This window comes from Punica granatum, chromosome 4 (assembly GCF_007655135.1).
Source record: "Punica granatum isolate Tunisia-2019 chromosome 4, ASM765513v2, whole genome shotgun sequence".
NCBI lineage: Eukaryota > Viridiplantae > Streptophyta > Magnoliopsida > Myrtales > Lythraceae > Punica > Punica granatum.
The window spans coordinates 17,329,970-17,342,957 of record NC_045130.1 but is presented as its reverse complement, the minus strand read 5'-3'; the positions used below and the strand labels follow the sequence as shown (position 1 = coordinate 17,342,957).

The following is a 12,988-nucleotide window of genomic DNA, read 5'->3' as shown; positions in this document are numbered from 1 at the left end:
TCGATATGAATTTATGGACTAGATTGCAAATACCCCTTCCCAATTTTGAATGAGATCCATATAGAACTCTTTTAGGAGGTCGAGAATTAGAATTATGACGAAGGAAGGATTACTCCAATCGAATTCGAGTTTATCTTACATGGATAGGCCGACTAAGAAATAAAGTTCTCACAGCGTGGGTTTTCTGCATTCATAAGAACTCGAACCGGTGACCTTGCTTAAGCAGAACAAGTGTCGAACTGTTTGAGTCAACCCATGTTGATTTGTAAATTTTCTCTTAGGCATCTTATTTCTTGTACTCGCATTTTATCGTGGAATAAATCTATATTAGTTGTCGAGAAAAAAATTATAAGCCTCTGTCCAAATTTAATTAAAAGAAACTCTATATATTATTAATTTTTAATTTTGAGAATAACAAATAACTGATGTTCACACTTGAAGCGGGAAGATTTATAGGCTTCTCAATCATCATTCCTCTGCTCTCTCTCTCTCTCTCTCTCCTCCTCTCTCTGAATTGTTCACCTCACCATCATCATCATCATCATCATCTTCTTCTTCTTCTGATTGCCGCCAATGGAGATCGAGGTAGCTCTCCCTGTCCCCTTACCGCCCTCCTCGCCGGAATTCTCCTTCGACAGCTCCACCTCCACCCCTTACATCACCGCCCCTTCCAGCCCCCAGCGATTCGGTGCCGCCGCTGTCTTCTCCAGCCCCTTCTACTCCTCTCCCACCACCACCGCCAACGCCGTTGACCTCTCCCGCACTTCATTCTCAATAAACCCCGCTCTCTGGGAAGAAGAGAACCCGGGACTCCCCAGCAACAGTCCCAACAGCTCGTCCGGTTTCATCGATTTTGATGATTTCGAGTTTGAGTTCAACGGGTCAAAGTCCGACAGGTTTGAATCCTCTCCCGCTCCAGCCGACGAGCTCTTCGACCGAGGCAGAATCAAGCCCCTGACGATGATGACACCTCCGCAAGAACAGAGCAGCAAAACAGAGCCTTCGATTTCAAGTACTACTACGACTACCGCTACCACTAAGAGAGTCTGGGACATTTTAACCGAAGAGGATGAAGCGGAGGAGGATGAACGTGAGAATGCTCCACTAGCGAGCGCGGCATCAGCCCCATCGTCGAGTTCTAGAGCGTTCTCGACCTTCCTCTCATCGATTGCGAACCCCAAGGGGTACCGGAAATGGAGCTTCAGGGACTTCCTGCTGTTCCGGAGCGCATCAGAAGGCAGGGGAACGAGCAAAGATCCCCTGAGGAAGTTTCCAACTCTCGGAGGGAAGATCGGGAGATCAGACAGCTTTGGAGAATCGATGAGGGGGTCGAGTTTCAAGGCTACCACAGTTGTTGGGGACGAGAGCTCGGGGAGGAAGCAGAGGAGCAGAGGGCCCCACGAGGTGTATTACTCGGCCAACAAGGCGGTGGCGGAGGAGATGAAGCGGCGGACTGCCTTACCGTACAAGCAGGGCCTGCTCGGGGGTTGCTTGGGCTTCAATCCAAACCCGACAGGGGGCCATGATCTCGGCCGTGGCTTGGGGTCTCTATCACGCGGGTGATCAGGCCGGATCTCTCTATTCGTGAGACTATCGGGCTGCGATTGCAATCATGCCTCTACATTCAAATGATAGTAACTGTCGATTACTACTACAGGATCCATTCCATATCGATCGTGATTTGGAAGGTCAATTAATCCACCGTTATGCTCTCTTCAAGTCAATACGTCTTGTGGTTGGTCTATGGCGAGCATCGTTTTCCTGTGATACATTCGACTGTTCGAGGTGCAGCTGTATCGACATATCAATACCCATACGGTTGTGATTATGGTGTATTGGACAGAATTCATCGCGATAAGATTGTTCTTGTGAATGCGCTTCCTTTTTTTCTTTTTTCTTTTTTTGCCCTTTTCTTGGTCCCTTTTCGTTTGTTAACATGGGAAGTCATTGAGTACAGTTTTTGGCCAATGCATATATATCATTGACTAATCACATGAACACATTCATCCTCCTGTTCTTATCTCCACAGCATCGGTGGTTTTGGGGGATGGTCAAAATTCAACAGACAATCACTACAAAATTGAAAGGTTCTAAATTTTTTTTGGGAACTTAATATGCTCCTTAATTTCTAATTATCCCTTCCTTTATTAGACCGTGAATCCTCCCTTTTAATCCGAAATCCCAGAATTTTTTTTTATTGCCTTGGTATTCAAAACTTATATAGGTCCTAACTAATTCAAGTTCGAGCCTAGTCGCATACTAGGGATAAAACTCTTGCAATTGTAGATTTTTTTCATTTACAAGACTCAAATTTGAATGCTTAAGAGGAATACACATCGAACGCCTGGATCGGTATCCTTATTGATTCTCCATAAGAGATTTTTAGAGGGAGAAAAGTTGAAAGGCTATCATGTTTGTCAAGCTGTGCATGAACAGTTCTACGGAGCGATAATATCTCTTTTGGTTTATTTCTTTGGAAGAGATGAGATCCTTAATTCTATATTTGTAGACAATTACAATGATAGGAGCACAGATGACGCAATTACTAGCAATTTCTTTTTGATATTTCTTATAAGTACTGCGGTGTTTATCGTTTCATGTAATTAAGACTATTAAACATTACTCGATGATTGAAATGATCGATATTGATGATAATTAACCATGGAGAAAATTTTAGATAATCATACCTCAAATGACGTGGTGACGAAGAATCAATAATAATACTTTAATAAAAAATAATTATGACAATTATTTGAGTGATTAGCACTAAGTTCCTAATTTCATACATTTTGATTGGTGCTTCACCTCGCCACGTGACGAGGTAGGATCACCTAATAACTTCTCGAGTTTTCTGAACTGCCTAGTTGACATTAGATCAAAGTTAGAAAGAACAATCTTACCGAGGAAAAAAAAAAGTTAGAAAGAACAAAGCATCCGAGAGAAAATTTAGTCGTCCGAAGAGTTCAAGTTGCATATTTATGCAAAGCTTTACTTAGATCATCTTGGTCTGGGAAATTTAGGCAATCATCCCGATTAAACGGAAGATTCACATGATAAAAATGATTATATGTGGCCTAGTACTCAACGAATAATTTAAAACTGATCAAGAGGGACGGGCAGGCAATTATTGACCAGCTAGCTAAATCTCCTAACATTAATATATGAAGAAATTCGGTTATAAAGAAACTTTCAATTACCCTTTAGTGAGCCGACCCGATTCAACTGAAATAACCGGAATCAATTGGACTTCCGAAGAACAGGGTTCACACCAAAAAAAAATTCATCATCATCTTCATCTGCTTCTTCTAATATAATACAAAAGGATAAAAATAAAAATAAATAAGTGTACTTAGGGTTAGCTGAGGGAGAAAAAAGAAAAGGAGAGAGAGAAAGGAGTAGGAAAAGTTGTGAAACCCCACAAGGGTTAATAAGCGAATTAAAGAGAGTGCCCTGCATGCCATAATCATTAGTTCACAGAACTTTTGCATAGGATAAAAGAGGGTGCACCGTATCTCTTCATAGTTTATGTTAGTGAATAAATTAATGAAATCATAACGTACGTATCTAATAAGGTCAATTTTTTTTTAAAATAGACGATTATGATATCTGAAAATTTCACCTGATATTAGAGCTCAAATTCGATATACGCCGTGTATGCATACGCTTTCCATTTAATTAATACGCATATATGAAACGGTTGTAACATCTCAAATTTAATCCGATAACATCTCAAGATTTCAATGTCTATATACGTACGCAATCATACATATGTGTAATAGATATATATGGTCCTTTGTTATTTTATGTCGCAACAAACAGGTTCTCAAGCTGGTGAGGAAGTTCAAGGAATCATGCCAACTTCATAATATATTAAATTGATAAAAAAGAAAAGGAAATAATCAAAAGAAGCCAGTAAAGCAACAAAACTTGCCTTTTCGATCGGCTTTTATTTCTTCGTTCTAATTCTTCTTCTTATTCTGGTGACAGAATCGGCAATGATTTCCCCAATAACAGCACACTGGGAATGATGACTCGTGAGTTTGCAAAAGCTGCGACGTGGGCCCCCCGACCATTGTACGGAAGCTCCAGTTCTAATTAACGCGGTGTCCTGTTCAAATACTACATGACCTCCGATCCAGACGAGACGACAGCACCACCAGGTGTGTGACCTAAGTATGGAGGGATATTTCTCATTCAACAATTAAATAGCTCACGAGCCCCTCATGGCCGTTGGATCGTTGGAGCCTCATAGTGGTTTCAATTAATGAAAGGAGAAGGACAAGAGAAGCTACGAACTAGGATGAGCGGGACGCAGGGTTCAAGAAGAACGAATAGGGTAGGACGTAGAGCGAAAGGAAATGACTCGACTCATATAACACGAGACGGACTCTTGTTTAACCATATAGATTCGATGCTAAGCGCTCGTTTGGGAGTGTCGTAGATACTCCCAAACGGCATTTACATAAAATTGGTTCTAACTAATTGTTGTGTGGGAGTGCATTTATTACCTACTATTTCCATCGCAAACCAAGGCCCACGGGGAAATTTGAAAAGCATGAGGAAGGTTGCTTTTGAAATTTGTCCCAACCACCGCAAATTTATTTTTGTCATTTCTCAATTTTACTTCATGTATAAATTTTATTCCCCCCAGTCAGTTTGTTAATCCTTTTACTTTTTACTTTCGGTTTGAATAATTCTGTTGTATTGTTATTCATTATTTTTGCAAATGTTTTTTTTTTTACACTTGTAACATGATTTTTAAGAAACTTTTCGACATTTGGACGAGATAATTTACGAAATCTTTGCATATGTTTTAGATATTGGTAGTATTGATGGTAGTCATGCAGAGGCATCGATACTCACCGTGCTTCAAGTGCTTTTATATTAGACGGAAAAGTCAATCACCTCTAAATATAAGGGCGGTATGCAATTTTGATATGTTATTTATATTTGTTTAGGTTAGTTGGAAAAGGTTTCTCTAACCTGCAAGAGGTTGTATTTATTAAGTCAAATAATTTATTTAGTTATTTTGTTTTACAAGTTTTGTCTTATTTTAATTTGATAATTTTATTATTTATATATATATATTTATTTATTTTTCAATTATCATATTACCAATATTAAATTTCCATGTATGTAATAATTACCAATCAATATTTTATTTTATCAATGTCCTTAGTAGTTGTTTTAATTTTTTTTCAATAACAACAAAAGTAGTTTTCCAAACATCTATATAGTACTATCTTTAGTTTCAGCAGAGTTAAAAAATAGCATGCAAAAAAGTCAACAGGTTTGAAAATCAACAATTATTTTTCAGCAATTATGACTTAGCATTTCTGTTTCAGCAATGACACTTTCAAACCAAGCCTAAATAGGATTTGTTGGAGTCACGTAAGTAGAACTTTACATATTATCTAAGATATGTACGGTTGTCATGACTCACGTGGGATGATAGAACCAAGAGCCTCTCAAGAGAAATTATGGTCTATGACAAAATTTTAAGATGTGACTATTCATCTATTCCATAAAATTAATATATCCTTTTATGTGAATTTTATTTTTCTAATTTTTTGAGCTGCAAAAATTACTAAATAAATCTTTATAATCAAGGAATAAGAATGGAAAAAAAATTGAAAGGAAGATGTTGAAATTTATAATTCAAAAGAAATGACCGTTGGTCTTGTCCAATTAATTGAAGAATAATGGAAATCAAGAAGATTACTGGCCGTTGGTCGTGTCACTTAATTGATGAATATCAGGAAGATTTGCATATAGCTAATCAATTGCTAATTGACCCTTTTTTTTGGGCCAATTAATTAAAATTACCGTTTATCAATATGATTTAATTGAACTTTTTTTTTTCAAGAAAACGTGTAGGCTCGCTCGTATTGCCTCAGTTTCAATTGATAGTTCAAATGTTCAATTAATCAAGGGAAATAGAATTGAATGTTAGCTAATGGGGAGTGTAATGAGGTATTATGGGAAAATGAGAAACAAATTGGTATGATAGAGAATAAAAATAAGAATTTTCGAAAATTAATAAGGTGATAGTGAACTAACCTATACAAATATGAGAAATATCTTTTTATTAAAGATTAAATAAGTTATTAAAGACTTTAATTTATGATATATTAAATACAATTCTAAATTATGCCATAGGATTGAGAGCCTATCATTTCAGGGGCCTAAGCAAAGGCTTCTAGGGACCTAATATAACACACAGGCCGCCCCTGGACAGAACCTGAAAAGTAGCTATGACGAAATATAGTATTTTCCTAAAACCATGGACTATTATCCTGTAATGTTATAATAACCTTAACGTTAAAAAAAAAAAAAAACATAGGTCCTTCAAAATTATGGAAATTTCAGTTTGATGAGGACAATAATGAGAAGAGGATCCATTGGGCTTCTCAGAAGCCCACTCGTCGAGTGCGTTGGTCTGAATGTCATTCAAGTTAAGAGACTTGGAAGCAAGTCCTGCTCGTAGCCTATATATATATATATATATATATATATAAACTTTCATCAAAGTCAAAAACATTTCACACTCTGATTTAATTCATATCCATATTACGTAATATAATGTGAAGACGGCATGCTCTGAAGAGAATCCAATAAGCAGAAGACTTTCTAGAAGGAAACTGCAGCAAAGGCCACGGGTTTCTCAAGATACATTACTTTTTTTTTTTACGAGAAATTCTTTCATCGACTCACCAGTACAAATTTTTAGTTGTCAATTATTCTACGAGTTTTTCGCCATCGGCATCTGGATAGATAATCAGCCACAAGCAGAAAGCCTCAGAAAGAACTTCGAGAAATGCAATGAAGAGAGAGCAATCAGAGTTAATATTCAAACCGAGATTGGAAATCTATATTGCATCAACAACATAAGTGTCTTTTCAAGTACATAAATCTTATAAACCCTTTTGGAGCCAAACTAACCAAAAAAAAAAACACTTTGCACTGTAAATGCTAACCATATCTCCTTCCTTACATATGAATGAATCGAACACTTGCTTTCAATCTTCTCCCTCCGGAAGTGCGGAATAATGAGCGAAGGACAAGCCAATCTGCTTACCTGGAAATAAGCTGTGCCTGCCTTTTCCTCAAATCAACCTTCTGAAGGCTTTGCAAACCGCATGACCACAATTACTTTCTTCCAAGGGGCCAAGAGCCACGGAGGAAGATCTATGAACTTCGAGTTTTGCAATTTATGGCTATAATTCTTCACTGTGGCTTCGGAATAGTTCTGCTTGATACCCCACGCAGCAGTTTGATGAAACCAAGGAAGCTTAGCTTCCCGTCCGTGTGCCTGATCCAGTCATGGAGAACTGCGTGAACTGGAACAGAAGGGCCAAGGCCAAGTTCCTGAAAATGCAAAGTTTTCCCCCGAAAAGTAAAGACATATAATCATCAAACGATTCGTACAGTAAAGTGAAAGATCTCTGCAGATTCACGCAAAGCCAGAATACGAAGCTAAGAGATCCTGACTCCTCAGAGAACTGTCTTTCTAGAGAGCACACTACTTATCAGACGTAATGTGAACCATGTGAATGACAATCTATCTTCAAATAGAAGGAAAGAGACACACTTACAGAGGCGAGTTCATCAATCATGATAGCTCTATTTCCATCTTTCTCAAACATCTCATAAGCACAGCGAGCATGCTGTTCCCAGCGATCGAGTGCCTCCATCTGATGGACGCTTAATGCGGCAGCACAGAATTCTTCAAAATCCATTCTTCTGTACTGAAGCGCATTTAACTATGGGAGGAAAAAAGCAAAAGGTAAAAATGGAGGAGGCAGCTACTTAGATGCTTACAAATCTATGCTAGCACAAAGTATATCGATTGAACAGCTTTGACTCTCAATAGATGAGACTTCAATTACCGAGGCAAGAAAATCAGATATACGGGACTCCTTCATGGCATCAGTGGCATTTTTCATCAGGGCCTACATTGGAAGACAATGAATGAGATTAACGAGCCACATAATATAAATGTGGGTTGAGGCAGACAAAATATGCTCACCATTCTAATATTCTCCAAAGTAATGCAGCCGCTCTTATTCGGCTCCAGCAGAGCAAACTGTTCCCTCAGGTAAAATTGTTCGTCAACTGTCAATGTCTTAGCTAATGCCTGCAAGGAATTAGGTTTTTGAAGTAAAATTGGTGAGAGAGCCCAATGAAGCAAAACGAACAAAATAAAGTAATTTCATCACACACTTGGACTTGAAAGAGAAGATACAAGAACGGCATTTTCGCCTTTAAATTACTTGCAACATTCAGGAAAAAAGACTCATTCTTCTCATGTCTAAATAATTCTAGAAGTGCAAAAGAAAGGATTTCATCGTTTTGAAATGCAGATCTTCAGTTAATATACAATCATTAAATATACATACCTTCAGAGCAGCTTTCCTCAAAGGTGAGGATCTCATATAAGCCTTCATCATTTTAAAGATCAATATATCGAGGGGGATTTTTATGCCATTGTAATTCCGAAGCCAAGGATGACCTGCCAACGAGAATTGAGAAAGATATAAACAATTTGAGGAAGGAAATCATTTAAGAAATCAGGCATTACATGAGTCCCAAAAATACTCACTGAGAGCCTGACAAGCAGTCATCCGTTTCCTAGGATCCTTATTTAACAGACGTTTAACAAAATCTTTTGCCTCCAAAGATAATGATGGCCATGGTGGTTCATCAAAACTCGGTTCAGCTTTCAAGACTGCCCGAAAGATTCCTGATTCTGTACGAGCCCAAAAGGGACGACTACCACATAGGAGAATATAAGCAATTACACCGACGCTCCACACATCAGCTTCTGTGGTATAGGATCTATGTAGGACTTCTGGAGCCACGTAGTATGCACTTCCGACAATATCGTTAAGTTTTTCATCTGTTAAACCATGAAGTTTCAGAATTTCAATTCAAATTCATAAGGTTGAATAATTGTAGGAAGCTATCAATTGGTAGCAATTCATCTCTTGCTAGAAAAGACAAACCTGGTCTCACAAAATCAGATAACCCAAAGTCGATCGCCTTTAATTGAGAGTTCTCATCTTTAGAAGTATAAAGGAAGTTCTGTACAAGCAATTAGTAAGTATTAGATACTACTTAAAAATCATGACTAAAAGCAGTAAACGTTGCATTCAAGAAGAAATTAACTAAAACAACAGTTAATCAACCCCAAAAAGTTATTGATTGAGAACTTAAAAATTCAGATGCAGATCCGTCTTAAAATATGTCAGTGGTGGGAGAGCCTCATAGCAACAACTTCTATTAATCATGGTAGTAGATTATTTAATCATCTACACCTATTATACAACCAATCACCCAATAATCATCTGGTTTTCTTATCCATGCAGCTCAAAAGAACTCACCTCTGGTTTCAGATCTCTATGAACAACACCCTGTAGGTGACAAAATGCGACTACATTTAGTATTTGCACCATAACAGCTTTAGCATCATCCTCGGAGTATTTCCCGCCCCTGCAAAGACAAGAAATAATAAACAAGAGGTAATGATGAAGCTGACCCATGGCATTAAAAAATAACATTAAAGAGATTCCGCTAAAATTTACCTGGAAAGAATTCTGTCCAGGAGCTCCCCACCTTCACACAGCCTGCAATATCCATATTAAATCGAGTAAAAAACACTGCCATTGAAGTCACAGATTTACGAGTAGAGACAACTCGGATATGGTCATGTGCACAAATAGCACCTAAATTGAGCAGTAAATTGCTGTATTTTACCATTTGGAACTAGCATTCCTAATTGAGTTTTGAGCACGCTGAGTGTATATAACCAATACTCAATTAACTTAGTAAAATGTTAAAGTTGAAAAGAAGAACTTATACCAGGAAAGTGACAAGTGTTTGAACTTACTCCATTACTATATAAACGTTGTCATTATCTTCAAATGCATCGTAAAACTTTACTAAATTACTATGTCCTGTCAAGGCTCGCAATATTTTCACCTCCCTCCTCACGTCCTCAATTGCAATAGCTGTAGTCATCTGGAGAAAAGAATATACCAATAAACAGGTAAAAAAGCAATCCACAAATATACTTAGATTAAAGAACACTATTGCAGTTTTCCTTCCAAAATGAAATATATAATCCAAATCATACTGATTATATTATTGCAGTACTTCCTTCACAAGGATTTAAATTACTTAGATTAAGTAATCATCCCTTTCTCCACAGATGGCCCCAATTCCCAATAGGGTGAGATCAAACCGTGCACGTATTCCAGATAGGGACACAGGATCCAGTCACAAGCTTCGTCCTGTTCCCAGGTGGCTAAAACTTTTGGGCTCCTAAAGGCACTAGTTGACTGATAGAAAGCATTCTTTTTCACAGTAGGCCCATATCAAGACCTATGTTTGCCGTGATCCTTTACAATCATTGCTTCCAACAATAACAGCTGAAACATCTCCACTATTCTCCATTAGCAGCCACCGGAAATTACCAATGAATTATGCTACAGAAAGGCAAAACTGTATCTAGAAATGGTTTTTTAAATTAGGCTGAAAGCATTTGCAACAGTAATCAAACAAAGACGGCCACGATCATGTGCCTTTTCCTTCTTCCTGGATTGTGACTAAACAAGACCAAATCCTGTGGGACTATCTATTGATTCCAAGATTGACCAAGAAACCAATAAACAAACAAGTTGATCACCTGATGTGCCCATCACACAGTGACCCCAATAAGTGGACTGGTGCTAATCCTAAACGACACCATATATTCTCCCTCTAGAAGGATGCAAAATAGTAATGTCCATGAAAATGTCACTTTAGCTTCCTCATGACTTTCAGGTGAGGTCACCCAGTTCCAACCAAAGTGTTATGTTCAGTCAATATGGTGCAGCAAGCAGAACTTGGATCATTCTATCGGGAAAGATAGAGAACTCATGAGAGCAGAACATTAGCAACACAAATTCATAAGTTAATAACAAAAGAAACCCCACACCAATAACAAGAGCGAATCTGATACCAAACCAATAGATAACTCAGAATTAGGTGTGTTCTGTATGAAAAATAATTTCAACAGGTGCAGATAATTTAATAACTAAAACTAATGAGTCGGTATCCACAGATTTATTTTAATCTGGAATCAATCATCCAGATCATGCTCCGGCTTCTGCCAAAACCCATCATTGTCCACAGCTTTTTAAATTTGTTTATTTATTTTCACCCAAAAGAAATTGTTATTCAATAGAAGATGCAACTGTCATATTCTGGACACTTTCTATCAACCACTAAGCAAAAACTCTACAAGTAGTCGCGGGAAGTGCAGATAATTAAGCAGCTAGAAAAATGTAATCGACGTTCTTGACTTTTACTGTCGATTAAATTAAAACCGGTGATCGGGATCGAACACGGGGCTTCTGCTAAAACCAGTCGTTTTCAGAAGTCCCCGTAAAATCATTCTTTTTTAAATAGTTTACCCAAGAAATCAGCATTCTTTCTTGCACCTTTGACTAAATCCTGGAAAACAGAATGAATTCGTCATGATAGTCTACTCGTTCAGTCTACTGCCCGGAGGGTAAAATTCTTTGGTCTCATTTGAACGAGAAAACACCGAAAATAGCTTGCCCTTGTTCTCATCTAGCGGAAAACTTAAATTTGTCATGTTTTCTCTACAGAAAAAAGCACGATCTCCATGCAATTCACTATATACTCCTGATCTGATCGGGCCCTAAAAGGGAACAAATCAGAAATGCAGTGAATCAGCAGAAGATGGATCTACGAGAAGAACCAGAAGAAACCCTAGACAGACCTTTGATTTGGGGATGACCTTAACAGCCACCTGCTGGCCCTTGAACTCCCCCTTCTTGAACCGGGCCGAGCAAGTAAACCCGAAATGCCCCCTCCCGACCTCCTCCCCGAGCTCGAGCCTGCTCGTGAACTCCTTGGAGAACCCGAACCTCTTGTCGAGCTCGGCGGCCACCTCCTCCTCGTCCTCCGGGATCGCGGCGGCCTTCTTCTTCCCCTGCCGACGCGCGAGGACGGCCCTGATGTGCTTCGCGGGGGACGGCGGGGGGAAGGGCCGCTTGAAGAGGCGGCGCGGGGTGGATGCTGTGGTGGCAGGGGACTTGATCAGGTAGGGGTTGGCGGGGCTGGGGCTGGGGCTGTAGAAGGGGAAGAATGGTGACTGAGATTTGAGGTTGAGGGGAGTTGGGGCGGATTTGGCAGGGTCCTGTGAGGAATGGGCCAGCTCATTCTCGTCCCTGGCAGCGTAGGGGTTGGGCCTCTCCGGCTGCTTCGAAGTGCAGATCCCCATTGTAGCGGGTCGGAGGGTCTGAGTCGACTCGGCAACTCCCTGTCTCTACAGCATTTCTTCACCTTCTCCTCGGCCTATAAGCTGCACTCTTCCTCCTCCTTTGTGTGGCTTTTAGAGAGAGAGAGAGAGTGTGTGTGTGTGTGTGTCAATGAATGATGAAGAAGGTGAGTGACCAGGGGAGAGAGAGAGAGTACGTAGAGATGTGTGCGTAGAGAGAGAGATAGAGAGGGAGGGGGGGGGAGGGGAAGAGGGTTGAAGATGGAGGATGGCGAGTGATTTGGGAAGTGGATTTGTTGCTGGAGAAGCGAGAGAGGGGGAAAACTACCTAGCAAAAAAAGAGAGAGGAGGAAAACTTACAGTGGAAGTGAGGGGGGCTTGCCTGCCACGTGGCAAAACGAGGTGGTTCTGACCAATTTTAATTTTTTAAAATAAATAAATAAATATATGTTCTTTTTAATTTAATCAATTGATTCACTTTTATCCGTAATTGATTTTCTTGTAGGACTTCTGCTCGAAAGTGGAAACCAAATTATCGCGTTCGAGGGAGAAGGTTTAGCGCAATGTCACAACGCATAAGTGGCCAGTTTGAAATTAAAAGGCCTCGAATTCAATCCTCATGACTGGGGCATATCTGTTTCGTTTTCTCTAAATTTATATTAGAATTAAGTGTCTCCTCTATAATAAGAGAATTATTTT

The 12,988-nt window shown here is 39.2% G+C and overlaps 2 protein-coding genes across 2 annotated transcripts; one reads left to right on the top strand and one right to left on the bottom strand.

Annotated features, from left to right (window-relative positions):
* The first annotated feature begins 448 nt into the window (after nucleotides 1–448).
* LOC116202510 lies at nucleotides 449–1,998 on the top strand. Its single transcript, XM_031534087.1, has one exon. The coding sequence runs from the start codon at nucleotides 574–576 to the stop codon at nucleotides 1,561–1,563; it is 990 nt and encodes a 329-aa protein (XP_031389947.1). The 5' UTR covers nucleotides 449–573; the 3' UTR covers nucleotides 1,564–1,998.
* Nucleotides 1,999–6,839: 4,841 nt separating this feature from the next.
* LOC116204971 (CDPK-related kinase 5-like) lies at nucleotides 6,840–12,292 on the bottom strand. Its single transcript, XM_031537371.1, has 11 exons — nucleotides 11,789–12,292; nucleotides 9,890–10,020; nucleotides 9,585–9,626; nucleotides 9,384–9,492; nucleotides 9,006–9,084; nucleotides 8,603–8,899; nucleotides 8,400–8,512; nucleotides 8,030–8,137; nucleotides 7,890–7,952; nucleotides 7,596–7,763; nucleotides 6,840–7,368 (listed from the first exon to the last, which is right to left on the bottom strand). Exons 1-11 carry the CDS (start codon nucleotides 12,290–12,292, stop codon nucleotides 7,228–7,230), a joined length of 1,755 nt encoding a protein of 584 aa, XP_031393231.1. The 3' UTR covers nucleotides 6,840–7,227.
* Between the last annotated feature and the right edge of the window lie 696 nt (nucleotides 12,293–12,988).